We start from the raw sequence: 16,837 nt of genomic DNA on the forward strand, positions 1-16,837 counted from the left end.
TGAGCAGGTACCCTCCTTGTTTGATTCAGGCCCCAAGGGACTGGACGATGCCCACCCTCCTTGTTGAGGGCAGATCTCTTCACTCGGTCTACTGATTTCAATCACGAATCCCTTCCAGAAACACCTGCCGAGGGATACACAGAATTAATGTTTTACCATCATTCTGGGCATCCCTTTGAACAGCAGTGTTCACACACAAAAATAAGCATCACACTGACCCTAAACAAAGGGCATTCACAGGAAGGCTCCCTGCTGAGGATTCAGGGGCTGTTGGTGTTGGCTCAGGGAGGGAGGGGATATTGGGAAGAGGGGATCTTAGGCAAGAGTTCTGTGTCCCTGTGAAATGAAGATCGAAATACAAACCCAGCTATGGGATATTTGTAGAATCCAATGAGATGCTTTTTGTACTGAAGGTCGTTTTGTTCCCGAACTAGTGTTCCCATAGCCACTGGAGAAGGAGAAGCTTGGGTGCAGGATGTTTCTGGAACCCAGGTCCCCAACTCCTACCCAGAGGTCTTCCCACACACTGCCCATTGCAGGAGGGGAAGAACAGTGTCTTTCTCTCGCTGGTGCAAACCTCAACCTTAAGGTCAAATTGCCTGGCATCTTCCTCCATGAAAGAGGAACCCTACAGAACCCACGACCTGCCAAGGGGTGAGTGAAGGATTGTAGAAGAGGACCAGTGAGATCTAGAAGGCACAGGACCCCGCTTCAGGGATGCTGCCTCTGACTTCACGCCAAGTGATGCCCTTTAGGGATGTGGGTTCAGTGTTGCTACAGTTTTTACGTTTTCCCTAACGGACATTATAGAGTAAATTGTGATGTAGATTTTTAGCCTCCGGCCACAAATTATATTTCTTAAAACATTGTCTCAGAACATTTCTGTGGGACATATTTGGCTTTCAAGTTGCCACCCTGTAGCCTACGATATGAGAAAAGAGTCCCTCCTGACACTCTGACCTGACCCACAGTGACCCCAGTGAAATCAAAAGAGAACTCACGCCTTTGTTAAGGATCAGGTGTTATCTCTGTGGTGGCTCAGGTGGTTCGATCCCCAGCCCAGCTCAGTAGGTTAAGGATCCCGAGTTGCCACAGGTCACAGCTGCAGCTCAGATTTGATCCCTGGCCTGGGAACTTCCACATGCCTCAAGGGCACAATAAATAAATAAATATTTTTAAAAAGAAATTCATGCCTTTGCTCTTCTGGACCTGAGACCTTGGTTAGGGGGCCTGGCTTTGAAACCTCAAGTGGAACAGCAGCCAGGAGGACTTGAAACACACAACAGGTCACAAACTTGCGAGGGTCCCCAAGGCAGCTGCAGCCTCCTCTCTCCAGCTTCCCTCTTGTTCAAGACCATGACTACCTCTCACTTAGGACCATCTGCAGCAGCAAATTTTGGGCCCACAGTGCCCCCTGGTGGCAGGAAACTCAAGCTCCTCTGCACAGCTGGGCAAGGGGCGAGGCCTGGAGGAAGCCAGGCTGGAGGACAGGACATTGGATTCCGAGAGAACTTGCTGAATGAGTGCAGGAGAGAGGAGGCTAAAAAAGGCTGAAGTCTGCAGTTTCCAGGAGAGAAAACTGGAGGTTTTTAATCAGCTGTTCTATGGGAGAGTCCGTGTGCAATGGGGAACACTTCCTGTGTATGTAAGTAGCAGTCATGGCTTTCCAGACGGGGTGGGCTCAAGACAGAAAAAAGCAGGAAGTGCTCATGTCCTTGGCTGACCATTGCAACTGAGAAGTCCAGCCAAACGGGTAGGGATGGGAAACTCTGAGACCACGGGACAAAGCGCTCCTTTAGAGACTTGTTAAAAGCTGATGTTGGAGTTCCCGGTCGTGGCTCAGTGGTTAGCGAATCCGACTAAGAACCATGAGGTTACGGGTTCGATCCCTGGCCACGCTCAGCGGGTTAAAAGATCCGGCGTTGCTGTGACCTGTGGTGTAGGTCGCAGACGCGGCTCGGATCCTGCGTTGCTGTGGTTCTGGCGTAGGCCGGCAGCTACGGCTCCGATTCGACCCCTAGCCTGGGAACCTCCATATGCTGCGGGAGCGGCCCAAGAAATGGCAGAAAAAAAAGAACAAATATATATATATATATATTAGCAGTATCATTAAAAAAAAAAAAAAAGCTGATATTGACCCCCAGAGTCCTGCACCCATCCCCGAGAAACCCAGGAAGACTTGGAGGGAGGGAAACCTGCTGTGCACTCAGAGGAGTGGAAGGGGACAGAGGGACCTCCTCCCGGCTTTTCCCAACAGGCCCCTCCCCTGCTGCCAAGTGTCTCTGGCCCCCATAATGAATCTCAGAACCAGGTAGGTTCTGGGGGACTTCGCAGGAGTGGGGACCCAGGAATGTGTCAGGACCCCAGAGCCCGCTGGCTCCTGACTCTGCACCTGGTAGAGGGGAATGGTCACCCGTACTGCAGACCGGGGTGTGTCCTGGCCCCACCCCTCACCCTCTCCCTCCCAGAGTTCCAGAGGCCAGTGGGTGTGGCCACCACGCTCTGCCCCGCCCCCCAGCCCAAGGAAGCAAACTCCTCCCAGCTCACTAGTCCGCCGGATTCTTGATCCCCATTCGCAGGATTCTTGATCCCTGTCTTGATCCTGTGAGTTTGAGTTTCGGCCCAGAAACAGAAACCAGCACTGGTCAGATACACCACATAATACTGGTATGGCTGTTCCCCTTCCGCTGTTCCGGGACTTGCGGATCGGCACCCTTTCTCCTTCAGTGGAGCCAGTCTGCAAGGGGAGACCACGGTGAGGTGCCTCATATGAGAAACAGTATGTAAATGCAGACCCTGTTCCATCCACTTCCTCACACCACATCTCGAATAGCTCAAAGGCTACCCTCTCCCTACGGTCCCTGTACCTGCCAGGTTCACACCCTTATCTCCCAGAGATGCAGGAAAAAGGAAAGGGTGTGAGGAAAAGGATGAAGGAGCCCCAGAGGAAGTGGCATTCACGGAACCCTCGTGGAATTTGGGACATTACGGAGACAGAGGATCAGGTGTGAGAGGCCGTCCACACTTAGAGAGGGGAAGGACGATTTACCAAACGCGGAAAAGCTGCCCTCTCCCGGCTGCTACACTTACGCCATGAGAAGAAGGCAGTCACTGTTCCCAGTCTTCTTGATAAGTGTCTTACAAATGAATAAAACACTTTAATTCTCAGTGTTTTAAAGTGCAGTGTCCTAAGCACTAGTTTTCATTACCTATCTATTTATAACCACAGCGAAAAGAGTTCTTAAATATTTTAAAGGTCAGGGGATTACCATGGTTTTTCCTTTTGATTATTCATATTGTGTTGTGGTTTCAGTTGCACATTCATTTTTGTTGTTTACTGGCGAGGAATATTGTTTCTGCTACTTTTCCACGTTCTTCAGCTGCTCTCCTCATCAAGTGGACGTGAGACAGATTAACAGGAGGGAGGAAAAAAAAAGGAAGTTTAAATGGGAACGTTGGGGAGTGCCCTGGGCACAGTAAGACCCTAGGAGAAGCCAAGCAATTGAGGCTTATGTGTGACTTCAGGCCATAGAATGTGATAGGGACCAGGGGCAAAGGTGAGAAGGGTGGCTTAGCGAAGACCAGCTATTTGGTAACTAGATGTTTGTCCTGCTGTATAGACATGTATTCAGATAAAATTATCCCTTGGTCATAGCGCTCTCTCTAGCCCAGGCCCCCTTTCTAAATTCTTTTAGGGAGGAGAGAGAGAGAGAGAGAGAGAGAAAAGGTGTGCTTTGTTTCTCTCTGCTGAGTGTTGATTGCCTACAGCACAAAATAATATGCATACCGAAGTCACACATTTTGGGGGTGAAGGGGCTTGTTCTGAGCTATTGTGGTCTAGGTTAGGTACAGATCTGCCTGTATTAAATTTATTTTTCTTTGGGAGTTCCCATCGTGGCGCAACGGAAACGAATCTGACTAGGAACAATGAGGTGGTGGGTTCGATCCTTGGCCTCACTCAGTGGGTTAAGGATCTGGTTGCCATGAACTGCGGTGCAGGTCACAGACACGGCTCAGATCTGGTGTGGCTGTGGCTGTGGTGTAGGCTGGCGGCTACAGTTCTGATTTGACCCCTAGCCTGGGAACCTCCATATGCCATGGGTACGGCCCTAAAAAGACAAAAAAAAAAAAAAAAAAAAAAAAAAGCATTTTTCCAATTATGTGTTTTTGGTTGCCTCCATGGAATGTAAGGTCTATACATACAAGATAACATGAGTGGATATGTAAGGTCATGGAATGTAAGGTCTATACATACAAGATAACATGTCCCTGGATATTTCCCTGAAACCCGGGATAGCAGTTGGCACACCCAAGATACTCAGTAAATGCACTTTCTAATTGAGTAATAATTGGCAATTATAATTGTAGGTATTTGAAGTGTGCAATGTGATGATGTGATAAATATATACATTGTGAAGTGATGACCAAGATCAGGATAATTAAGACATCCAACAGAGTTCTCCTTGTGGCCCAACGGGTTAAGAACCCAACTAATAGCCATGAGGATGCAGGTTTGATCCCTGGCCTTGCTCAGTGGGTTAAGGACCCGATGTTGCTCTGAGCTCTGGTGTAGGTCAGAGATGCAGCTGGGATCTGGCCTTGCTATGGCTGTAGTGTAGACCAGCCGCTACAGCTCAGATTCGACCCCTAGTGTGAGAACCTCCATGTGCCACAGGTGCTGCTATAAAAAGGAAAGAAAGGAAAGAGAGAGAGGAAGAGAGAAAGAAAGAAAGAAAGAGAGAGAGAAAGAGAGAGAGAAAGAGAGAGAGAAAGAGAGAAAGAGAGAGAGAAAGAGAGAGAGAAAGAGAGAAAGAAAGAAAGAAAGAAAGAAAGAAAGAAAGAAAGAAAGAAAGAAAGAAAGAAGGAGAAAGGAAGGGGGAGGGGGAAGGAATTTAAATACTTTTAAAGAAACCAAGGAGAGAGGAGCAAGGGGCAATATTGAGCAGTACTGGGTATTAAGGGGTGTCGCGCGTGTGGAGACGTCCCAGGGAAGGTGACCAGAGTCCCCAGCCCCAAGGGCTCCTGCCAGTCCTCAGCCTTCACATTAGAGGATTTTTCCCACAAGAGAGAGGCCAGTGTCCCTGAGGCCTCTGTGCTCCTCCTTCATTTGTGCCAGACGGCCAGTGGGTCCTGGCTTGATGTTCATCTCCTATGACCTTCCCACAGAGAAAAGGAAGCATTTGGGGTCACGTGGATGACGAGGACACAGTGCCAGACCTCATTCTTTGTCATTTTCTCCTAAAAAGCACAGTTCTCAAATTCTGGAGTCTGTAATGGGTGAGGAGACTAAACTGCAAATTTTCCAAAGGGCATCCCATTCCCTGGCATTGATGCCAAGGCGGGGACCCTCTCCTACCCAGCTAGGCTGCCCCTCAGCTTTACATCCTGAATAAATACTCCCCTCTCTCTCTCCAGACTCTCCATGAGTCTGATTCTGTGCCCCGAGGGTGGGGGTGGGGGGCAGCCATTGGAGCCTGATGCCAGTCAGGGCAGACAAAGCCAGTCCCTTGGGAAACAACAGCCCCACATCCAAGCCCTCACTGTTCCCAGCAGCCTCAGACACAAGTCCCCACATTTAAAGGGACAAAGCCCTGTGACAGCCAGAGGGTAAAATCTCCTGCTTGGCTGCCATTTCCCACCCCCTCCCTCTTTCTAGGCTCCACACCGGCTCCTCTGACATCCCCTGCCCTTCCCTCTCTTCCTTCAGTCCCACCTGGAGAGAGTCACAGACCCCCTCCCACCTCATCTCTACAAGCCTGTCCCTCAACAGAATTGCCTGAACGCAGGGGGACATGGTCATCCCATGATGAAGAAGAAAGAGCAACAGCTCCCCGTTGATAGTGAGATACTAGTGGATGGAAACTGGAACCAGAGCCTACTGAGTGCTGGAGGGGCTAAGGAGGGCTAACAGATACTTGGACTTTATTTATTTACTTATTTATTTTATGGCTGCACCCCTGGCCTACGGAAGGTCCCGGGCCAGGGATTGAACCTTTGCCTCTGCAGTGACCCACGCCAGTGCAGTCTGATTCTTAACCCACTGTGCCATGGCGAGAACTCTGACACCTGGACTTTTAAAAAGACACAGAGGGCAAGACATTTCAGGGCAAGAAGAGATCTGAACTGGGAGAGAAAAAAAGACTTCCTGAGCCTGAGGAAAACTTTGTCAGCTCAAAGGCTGAGCCGAGAGAGCCCCAGAGGGGGGCCGGTCTCCAGGGTCCCCCATCAGCTGTCACCTCTAGGAAGACCAGAAGAGTCAGGGTCTCCTCTGCAACCCAGGAGGGGTCGCCCTCCAGCATCCCCGGGTGCCCTGTGGATCCAGAAGTGCAGCAGGGGAACTCTGTGCCTTAGCTCAGTCAAATTGTCCAGAATAGCTCAGGAGAATTGGAGAAGAATGCCTTGATTTACACCTGCCGTAACCATGCAGAACCCCATGAGGACTTCTTGGAAGAGACCTCCCCATACATGACCTCTGCCTGAGTCTGGTCTGTAGAGAAACTCTAACCTCCTCGGCTTTCCCCACGTTCCAGACAGTAAATTTCATCAGAGAAGCGAGAAAATGTAGAAAGGAAAATCATCAACTTTCAGAAAAAATAATAGTTTAGCCATCAAGCACAGTCAAGGACATTTAGTTCCTCCTCGAGAGCTGGAGAGAATGTTCTGAGCCATATCCTTCCTGATCTTTTGCAGGTACTGAAAACTTAACTGCAAGCTGCCCGAAAGCACACAGACCCCTGATGATGGATGGGAAGCAGAAAGTTGATGATTTTTTTTTTTTTTTTTTTGGCGGGGGAGGGTGCACCAGAGGTATTTGGAAGTTCCCAGGCTAGGGTTTGAATCGGAGCTTCAGCTGCCGGCTACACCACAGGTCACGGCAATGCCAGATCCTTAACCCACTGAGCGAGGCCGGGAATAGAACCGCATCCTCATGGATACTAGTGGAGTTTGTTACCACTGAGCCAGGACGGGAACTCCAGAAGGTTGATGATATTGACATCAGATTACATCACCAACAACCAATCAGAAAGTCTGTGAGCTGATCACACAACCCACAACCCTTTGCTCTCACCCTGACTTTAAAAACCTTTCCCTGAAGGCCTTCAGGGAGTTCTGGCCCTTTACGCACTAGTAACCTGGACTCCTGGCTTGACGGCTGGCACTAAACACTGCACTTTCCTTCACCACAAGCTGGTGTCGGTAGATTGGCTTTACTGCACACGTGGACACGTGGTCCCAAAGCTGGTTCAGAAACACCAGCCCTGAGCCAGGCTCCAGGTTCCAGGAGAGGTGATGAAAGAGAGCACTGCCTGGTCAGCTCATGCAGGGAGAAAGAACCCGATGCTCAGAAACATTCTAACCCCTGAGTAGGGACCTGGGAGCCCATGGTTTGGAATCGCACTTGGGATCCTGAGACTGAGAAGGGGCTCAGGGGGGCTGCTCGGACCTGGGCAGGAAAGGAGGGCATGAGAACGGGCGGCCGGGACAGGGCAGCAATGCCAAATGCAGGCTTCTCACCAGACCCTGGGAGTCCCGCTGGGCCCAGAACTGGGCGGGAAGGATGGCACCTGTGTGCACAAGTGCTCCCTCCTCCTTGATGCCCCGCGTGTCCCCTGAGTAAAGTGGCTCTGCGTGGAGGTGGACAGAGGAGGTCCCCTTGCCTCCGGGGGTAGGGGGGGAGTGCAGGGTTTTAGAATTTCTAGAACCTTCCAACACATGGACTCCTGCTGCCTCCTTGGATCTCAGGAAAGCTGGGCTCCCGTAGAGACACCCCCAGCGTGGACTCGGCAGTCTCCCCATTTCCACGGACATTCGCGTGAGGTCTGTCCGTCAGTCCTTCCTCACACTTAGGTTTTCTGACAACCTGGGGTCCTTCTGAGCCCCTCCCCTGAGGGAATGTACCAGTTATTCGCTACGGGGAAGTGAATAAGACCTTGGATCACCAGCCTAAAAATGGGGAAAAAAGCAGAGGACTTCTAAATATATATATATATTTTGGGGGGGTCTTCTTAGGGTCACACCCATGGCATACAGAAGTTCCCAGGTTAGGGGTTGGAGGAATTGGAGTTGCAGCTTCCAGCCTATGCCACAGCCACAGCAACGTGGGATCCAAGCTGCACCTGCAACCTCCACCACAGTTCAGGGCAATGTGGGATCCTTAACCCACTGAGTGAGGCCCGGGATTGAACCTGCCTCCGCACAGGTACCAGTCGGGTTCATTACAGCTGAGCCATGATGGGAACTCTGAAAAGAACTAAGAACATCTCATTTTCTGTGAAGGTTATTTGAGACTGTGGATAAAAACTGCTGCACCATTGCTCACTGAGTCTACATTTAATAAACAGAGATATTTGTGATTATCTCTGTTCCTAATCTCACTCTCTGGCACCTCATTAACGAAGGTGTTGTTGACCCAACTCAGAATCTGTTGTGTACAATTCAGATAATCCATGTTCATGCAAAGGCCGTGCCAGGGGTAGAAATCTGGTGAAAGGAATCTTCCAGGAAGAGACCAAGATGGAGAACAGCCATCACAGAATCCTAGCCTTGGTGGCCAGTGGTTTTCTAAGAGTTGTTTGGGAATCACTTTGACTGGGGGGAGGGGGATGGATAATCTTAGGATAGAGAGAGGGTCTCACTATCTTTGTATCCTGAACTTCCAAAAAGTCTCCCTGTTCCCATAGTGGATCAGTGGTTAACCCACCCATCTAATGTCCATGAGGACGAGGGTTCTATCCCCGGCCTCACTCAATGGGTTAAGGATCCGGCGTTGCCGTGAGTTGTGATGAAGGTCGAAGATGTGGCTCAGATCTGGCGTGGCTGTAGCTGTAGTGTCGGCCGGCAGCTACAGCTCTGATTCAACCCTTAGCCTGGGAGCCTCCATATGCCTCGATTGCGGCCCTAAAAAGACCAGTGACCAAAACAAAAAACAAAAAAACAAAAAAACCTCCCTGTGATCCAGAACAGGGTTGGAGTCATCCCTGAATGAGGCAGGTGATTAAATATCAAATGAAGATTCTGAATGTTGTGCAGGAAAGGCGTTGGTGAACAGTGCTTCATGTGAAGGGAAAACCAAGAATTTTATTTCTGTGCCTGATGGCATCACCATGATCAAAATGTTTGTTGAATTTACCTAAGATTTTTTTTTTTCATTTTGTTTTCTTGTTTTGTTTTGTTTTCTTTTTATGGCGGCATCTGTGATCTATGGAAGCTCCCAGGCTAGGGGTCAAATTGGAGCCATAGCTGCTGGCCTACCCCACAGCCACAGCAATGTAGGATCCAAGCCACATCTGCAAACTACACCACAGCTCAGGGCAATGCCAGATGCTTAATCCACTGAGTGAGGCCAGGGATCGAATCCACATCCTCATGGATACTAGCTGGGTTCTTAACCTGCTGAGCCACAACGGGAACTCTGAACTTAAGTTTGAGAAAACAGAAATTATCAAAACATACTTGGAATGCAGTCAGCGGGTTGGGTTCCCACTGCAGTCATTGGGTTCCCAAGACCCCCTGGAAAATGGTTGGGGCTGGGGTTCCCATGGTGGCTCCCCAGCATTGAATCCAAGTAGTATCCGTGAGGATGCGAGTTCGATCCCTGGCCTCTTTCAGCGGGTTAAGGATCTGGCATTGCCTTGAGCTGTGGGGTAGCTCACAGATTCGGCTTGGATCCCACGTTGCTGTGGCTGTGGTGTCAGCCAGTGGCTACAGCTCGGATTTGACCCTTAGTCTGGGAACTTCCATATGCCGCAGGTGTGGCTCTAAAAAACAAAAAAAGAAGGAAAAGAGAGAGAGAAAAGAAAATGGCTGGGGCTCATGCCCCCTGAGGAGCATCCTCCGTGGGGAAATCTAGAGGATAGCGTCTGGCAGCCACTGCCCTGATGATGCCGAACTTCTGAGCGACTGCCCCGTGTTTATTTCTCCCTCTGGGTCCGAGTTCCCAGAGACCCCACAGCACCCTCATCAGCAGCTCTCAGACTGGGAACTGTCTCCCTTCCCAGGACGCACAGGCGCTCCCTCCACTCACATTCTCAGGTTCAGTCTTTTCATTCAGTTTGCTGTGCCGATCCTATCTTTCCGGGGGAAACGCCCTGAAGAATGACGCTGCCTCCTCTTAGCGGGGTCCCTTTACTGTCTAATCTCCATTCAGAGAGAACTCTTTTCATCACCCTCCTGCCCCAGGGGAAAATGTATCCCCATATTTTACAAGGTCTTGGGTCCTTCACAGGGTCTCTTGAGGAATGCCTGGCCCCCACTCTCATTTCTCACTGTGATTTTGACCTGACCTCCTTCAGAGAAGCCTTGACTTAAGCCTAGAGGACCAACCACATCCCCCAAAGCAATGCCCTTGCTCTCTGACCAGGCTCATGTTTTCCCGTTTCCTTTTCTTCCCCAGACCCGAGATCCTGCATCAAGCCGCTTTGTACCACAGCCAACAACAACAACAACAACAACAAAAGCAAAAAACTTTATCCTTCAAGACAATCATTTCCACGTCTGCACGCCCCCATTTTCTTTCTTCTTTTATTTTTTTCTTTTTCTTTTTACGGCTGCACCTGCAGCATATGGACGTTCCCAGGCTAGAGGAAAAATGAGAGACGAGGCTGCCGGCCTGTGCCTCAGCCACAGCAACACCAGATCTGAGCCCTGTCAGCAACCTATGTCACAGCTTGGGGAAACAGCGGATCCTGAACCAAATCAGCAAGGCCAGAGATCCAACCGAATCCTCATGGATGCTAGTCAGGCTCTTAACCCGCTGAGCCACAATAGGGACTCCTCCTCTGCTGCCGACGTTACACCTAAGTAACACTTGTTACATGAACACGTGTATTCTGTTTCTTTTGGGGACAACACCACTGGCTTCATGAACTGTTTTAATTCTGAGACATTTCGATAATTTTGATATGGCCAAAGATCCCCTAACAATGACGCTTTCAAGTTTTGTTTTTTCTCTCCAATATCACAAAACAGTAACCCCTCCGGTGTCTCACACCCACCGCTATAACTATGGGTATGGAGACAACTCAGTGTTTGTGTAGTGAATCAATGAATGAGTCCTTGACTCCCATTCCTCATTCTTTCTCTTTCATGAACAAATATCTGATTCAATCAGTTCCTCTCCAGATGGACAAAGATACAATCAGGATTAACCTGATCAACAGTCTGGAATCTCATCAGGTGGTGCTTTCTGATTGGAAGTGAGTAGTTGGAAAGAGTGAAGATGTGATTAGAAAAAGCCTCAGGCACCAAAGAGGGGCTCCAGCAACTTCTTCCTCTGGAGTCACCTCCTGAGTTCTCCACCAGGTCTGAGCATCCCACCAACCACATCACAGCTGGTAAGTTGCCGACCTCAGCCAAGGGCACCCTCATCTTACCCGTGGTCAGCTGGTCTTGAATGCTTTCATGCAACTCAGGATGGAAGGAGAATTTTTAAAAATTTGTTTCTTGTCAGATGTACTTATGGAAGGTTTTGGTTTTGCCTCCAATGTAGTTTTGACTTAATCCCAAATATTTAGATTTGTGCTTTGGTTTATACCATTTCTAATGTTTTAACCAAGGAGATCTTTTCAAAGAAAGATGTCTGTTTGGAATTTTATTTCTTGACATGACAAATATTTAATTGATGTAAGTGGCATTCATTTCCCTAGTTTTAGGGCCCTAAGTGAGGGTCTTTTTAAAAGTTTTTCCAATTGAGTTTCCTTCGTGGTGCAGTGGTTAACGAATGCGACTAGAAACCATGAGGTTGTGGATTCAATCCCTGGCGTTGCTCAGTGGGTTAAGGATCTGGCATTGCCATGAGCTGTGCTGTAGGTTGCAGACGCGGCTCGGATCCCGCGTTGCTGTGGCTCTGGCGTAGGCCGGCGGCTACAGCTCCGATTCGACCCCTAGCCTGGGAACCTCCATATGCCGAGGGAGCGGCCCAAGAAATGACACACACAAAAAAGTTTTTCCAAAACCAGAGTTCCTTTGGAGTTGCCATCGGGTGGCTCAGAAGTAACGAACCCCGACTAGTATCCACAAGGAGTCAGGTTAGATCCCTGGCCTCTCTCAGTGGATTGGGGATCTGGTATTGCCACGAGCTGTGGTGTAGGTCACAGACATGGTTCAGTTCCCACCCTGTTGTGGCTGTGGTATAGGCTGGTAGCTGCAGCTCCAATTTGACCCCTAGCATGGGAACTTACGTGTGCAGGGGTGCGGCCCTAAAAAGACCAAAAAAAAAAAAAAAAAAAAAAAAAGAAAAAAAGAAAAAAAATGGAGTTCCCATTGTGGTTCAGTGGTAACAAACCCAAAAGGTATCCGTGAGGACTTGGGTTCAATACCTACCCTTGTTCAGTGGGTTAAGGGTCCATCCTTGCCATAAGCTGCAGTGTGGGCCAGATCCGGCATTGCTGTGGCTGTGGCATAGGCTGGCCACTACAGCTCCAATTCGACCCCTAGCCAGGCAACTTCCATAAGCCTTGGGTCCAGCCCTAAAAAGATAGTTTTGCCAAAAATATTGGGCTCAGCCTTCAGGCTTGTGGTACCCACTTCCCAGTACAACATAATTAAGTGATGCAGTGATGGGAAAGGGATGGATTAGTGGTTGGGTTTTATCCTCCTCAGTACATGTGAGATGCTTGTTCTGGTGCCCACAGGGGCACAGCTGTGACTTTGTGCCCATGGAGCCCAAAGTGGAATTCAGGTAAACTGAGGCCCTGCCTGAGCCCTGACTGTGGCTCTGAGTTGGGTCCCCTGAAGGGTGGGGAGACAATGAAAGGGATTCGTGCTTGACCTCCTGAAGATGCCTTGTTGTCTGTAAGCTTCCATAGGATTCCTTTTGGAGAAGAGTCAAGATGAGTGTCTGGAACCCTCTGAGACTGCGGGACCTGGCAGGAATGAACCTGCTGAAGGATGAGGCTTCGGCCATCACTGCTCTGGAGTATCTGCCCACGGAGCTCTTCCCCCCACTGTTCATGGATGCCTTCTATGGGAATCACAGGGAGACTCTGAAGGCCATGGTGCAAGCCTGGCCCTTTGTCCACCTGCCGCTGGGAGGCCTGATGCAGGTGTCTCATGTGGGAACCTTACAAGCCGTGCTGGATGGGCTGGATATCCTGCTTGCCCAGAGGGTTCACCCCAGGTGAGTCTGATCCGGGTAGCATGGTAGGATCCTGGGCATCCCTGAAGAGACTGCAGGGGTCAGGGAGAGTGGGTGGTAATGGCAGGGAACAGAGGCTACTGATGGCGCCAGTGAAGAAGCACAGAGCCTTGGCCATGGCTGAGGTCACTTTGCAACATGCCTTCCAGAAGTGTGGGAGTGCCTAAGATGCAGGGAAGCTTGAAAAAGACATGTCCCAGCATCCTCTCTGGGTTGCTTAGAGGCACTAGAAGTGGAGAACCAGGAAGGATGGAAGGGAAAAAGGAGCTGGAGGAAGGCAAGGCAGAGAGGCTGAAGAGCCCGAGGCAGCAGGTAATGGCCAGGAAAGTAAAGTGAAGCACAGGTGGCAAGTCCGAGTGTGGCTTAAATTCTAAGACTGGTTTCATTCTGTGCAGATCTGAAACCATCCCAACCAATCTGCTGTTTTCCCACTGTAGGTGCAAACTGTGGGTGCTGGATTTAAGGATGACTAGCCAGGACTTCTGGAGTATGTGGTCTGGATCCAATGTCCACGTGTCCTCAGACTCATTGAGGGCACCAGTGCCTGAGGGCAGTTCAGGGACAGGGCATCCCTTTGCCCCTTTGGAGGTGTTCATAGAACTTTGCATCAGTGATGGAACCCTGGATGGGTTCCTCACCTACCTCATGAGCTGGGTGGAGCAGAGAATAGGCTCCATACACCTGTGCTGTAAGAAGCTGAGGATTTTTTCAGTACCCACGGAAAATACTCAGAAGATTCTCAGTATGATCCAGCTGGACTGTATCCAGGAGGTGGAAGTGATCTGTAATTGGCATCCATCCACCTTCTCCACGTTTGCTGCTCTCCTGGGCCAGATGTGCAATGTGCAGAGATGCCTCATGTCAGCCTCCGAGGAGCAGTAACAACAGGTTGTCGTCCAATTTACCTCTCCGTTCCTCAGGCTGCAGCACCTCCGGGATCTCTATCTGGAATCTTCCTTCTTCCTCGAAGGCTGCCTGGACCAGTTGCTCAGGTGAGGATGGCCTGATAACAGTACGAGGTCAAATGCACTGTCTCCTTTGCTGCTCTGTTCTGCAGTGTGGGAGAGCAGCCACACACAGCAAGGGAGAGGGACAAACTGGGATAGAGGCTCCAGAAAGGAACACCTGCTAGGAAGCTGTAGACAAGGAGATTGGGCTCTAGTGAAGAAGGATCCGTGATTCCTACCTTAGGAGGAAATATCTGTGTTCAAATGACTTGGGAAAGTAGGTAAACGAAGAGGCTGTGAGGAGAGCAAACCATATCAGACCAGAGCATTTCAGAAGAGAAGCCCTGTGCTCCATGAGCGTAAACCGACTCAGCCTAAAAGGAGACTGGGCATTCTGGCTATTGACCTTTCTTGGGTTGTCCAAACGACATTGACCTTGAATACATTGTCTCTCACCTGGAAGTCATCTCTCTCCCCTGTTTCCCCAACCTAATTGCTCAGTTTCTCCCCAGGTGCCTGACAACCCCCTTGGACAACTTTGCAGTCACTCACTGCCTGGTTACGGAATCAGACTTGATGCATCTGTCCCAGTGTCCGAACATCAGTCAGCTAAAGCGCCTGAATCTGGGTGGCATCACACTGACTGACTTCAATCCTGAGCTTCTTCAAGTTCTGCTGGAGAAAGTCACAGTCACCTTGCAGGACCTGGACTTAAATCAGTGCGGGATCACGGACACCCAACTTGAGTCTGTCCTGCCGGCTCTGAGCCTCTGCTCCCAGCTCAGGTCCATCAGCCTGTGTGGGAACCTCCTCTCCGTGGCCATTATGGGCAGGATGCTGCAAAGTACCACCAGACTGCCCAGTTTACGTCAAGCATTTTATCCTGCCCCTCGGAAGAGTTACAGCTCCCAGGGCCTTCCCCTCAAAGAGAGGCTGGCCAATATTAGAGCTGAGCTGCTGGAGATTCTGAGAGACTTAGGACGTCCGAGGACCATCTGGCTTAACTCCATCCCCTGTGCTCCCTATGCCTATAACAAATACGCCCACTTGGAATTCATTGAATATACCCCTTTCTAGTTGGTTCCATCTGTCAAAAGCTTTCTTCTGGGCACTTGGAAACTGACATCTAGGACACAGGTCCATTGTGAAGGGAAAAGAGACCCATGGTTTCAGACATCTGCTCAGTGAGAATGAGCTAAGGGAAGGGTGATCCAGTGGGGTGCAGGTTTGCTGGAGAAGCACAGACTCTGGGAGGTGACTGAACTTTCGGGGACATGTGTCCTATAGAGTCAGAAATATAAACCTTAATTTCTTTATGAGATGCACGTGTTGGAATTATCCCGGGATGGATGGTTGCGAAGACATGGTGAGAAATAAAGGAAACTCACTGTCGATGAACGGCTGTCCTCCATGATATATTATCTTGTTTTCTCAGTTTACACATTAGGCATCAACAGCTACTGATGAAGAAAAAGATGCTGAGTTGTCTAGGATCTGAAACGCTACCATTCCCACCAGTTCTTTTTTCTGTCTCCCACATTTCCTACCTTCTTATTTCTGTGGCTGTTCAGTGGGTTCATACATATCAAGGGGAACATACTTGCGGTCAGTGAGCCATAGGAGTGAAGAGCTCATGCCGGGGTCCTTGCTGCTGACCCAGGCCATGACCTTGGACATGAGCATCCCTCATGGTTCTCCCGTGGGTCCGTAATTCTCAGTTCTTGGCTTTGCCTGTGCTGGGAAAGGGCTTCATTCCACAAGGCAAGCCTCCCCCTATTCTGGAAGGGGTTGTCCACACTGCAGAGAAACTGGAGACTCTGGTCCTTACCAATCCATACCTGTCCTGGGTGGGTAGTGGTCTTCCCTGAATTCATCCAGTTGTGGCCAGTATAAATACCCAAATTCCTTTTAGAAAAATAGTAAAATATTGCAGGCATTTAACAAGATTTTAGTATTCCTATAACATTTAAAAAATTTTTATCCTTTTGGGGGGAGACCATGTTAGTGAGAGATTGACATTATTTCCATAACACGTCTTGTCTCTCTCATCAGGGAAGAATAGTATAGCACGTTTAGATATCACATAATCAGGATGTATAATAAGACACCTGTGGGTACATGTGACCTCCTTACCTACAGTAAGACACCCTGTTAGTCAGGGTTTCCCTGAGTAAACAATAGGGTACAGGTGATGGTTGGACACCATGCCAGGTTAGGGTGCTGTCTTCTGCAAAGTCTAAACACCCCGTGTAGGAGTTCCCATGGTGACTCAGCGGTAACGAACCTGACTAATATCCATGAGGTTGCAGGTTCTATCCCTGGCCTTGCTCAGTGGGTTAAGGATCCAGCGTTGCCATGAGCTGTGGTGTAGGTTGTAGATGCAGCTCAGATCTGGCCTTGCTATGGCTGTGGCATAGGCCAGCAGGTGCAGCTCTGATTTGACCCCTAGCCTGGGAACCTCCATATGCCGTAGATGCAGCCCTAAAAAGACAAAAATAAAAAAGTTTAAAAAATAATAAAAATAAAAGAAAAACCCCATGGAACTCATGGGCTGCCCTTCATATCATCTTTCCCCATCCTCCAATTCCATTCATTGCAGATCCTTAGAACTATGTTTAATCTTGAAAAATATGTGGAAGTGAATCTGAGTAATTCAAAGTTGTGTTTCCAGGGTCACCTGCCTATGGAGGTATATATTAGAGGAGGTGTGTCCTGGAAATGGGCTTGCACGGTTACAGAGGCTGAGAAGTCCCAC

General features: G+C 49.5%; 1 protein-coding gene across 1 annotated transcript; it reads left to right on the top strand.

Moving 5' to 3' along the window:
* Positions 1-10,393: 10,393 nt before the first annotated feature.
* On the top strand, positions 10,394-15,476 carry LOC146402565 (melanoma antigen preferentially expressed in tumors-like). The gene is made up of 4 exons (XM_084965743.1): positions 10,394-11,333; positions 12,798-13,117; positions 13,573-14,127; positions 14,595-15,476. The coding sequence occupies exons 2-3, from the start codon at positions 12,831-12,833 to the stop codon at positions 14,015-14,017; spliced, it is 732 nt and encodes a 243-aa protein (XP_084821869.1). The 5' UTR covers positions 10,394-11,333; positions 12,798-12,830; the 3' UTR covers positions 14,018-14,127; positions 14,595-15,476.
* Positions 15,477-16,837: the final 1,361 nt, after the last annotated feature.

This window comes from Sus scrofa, chromosome 6, assembly GCF_054392235.1.
Source record: "Sus scrofa isolate SSC_HxYL_T2T_F1_AM1 chromosome 6, Sscrofa_HxYL_maternal_Yorkshire_Landrace_v2.0, whole genome shotgun sequence".
Classification (NCBI taxonomy): Eukaryota; Metazoa; Chordata; class Mammalia; order Artiodactyla; family Suidae; genus Sus; species Sus scrofa.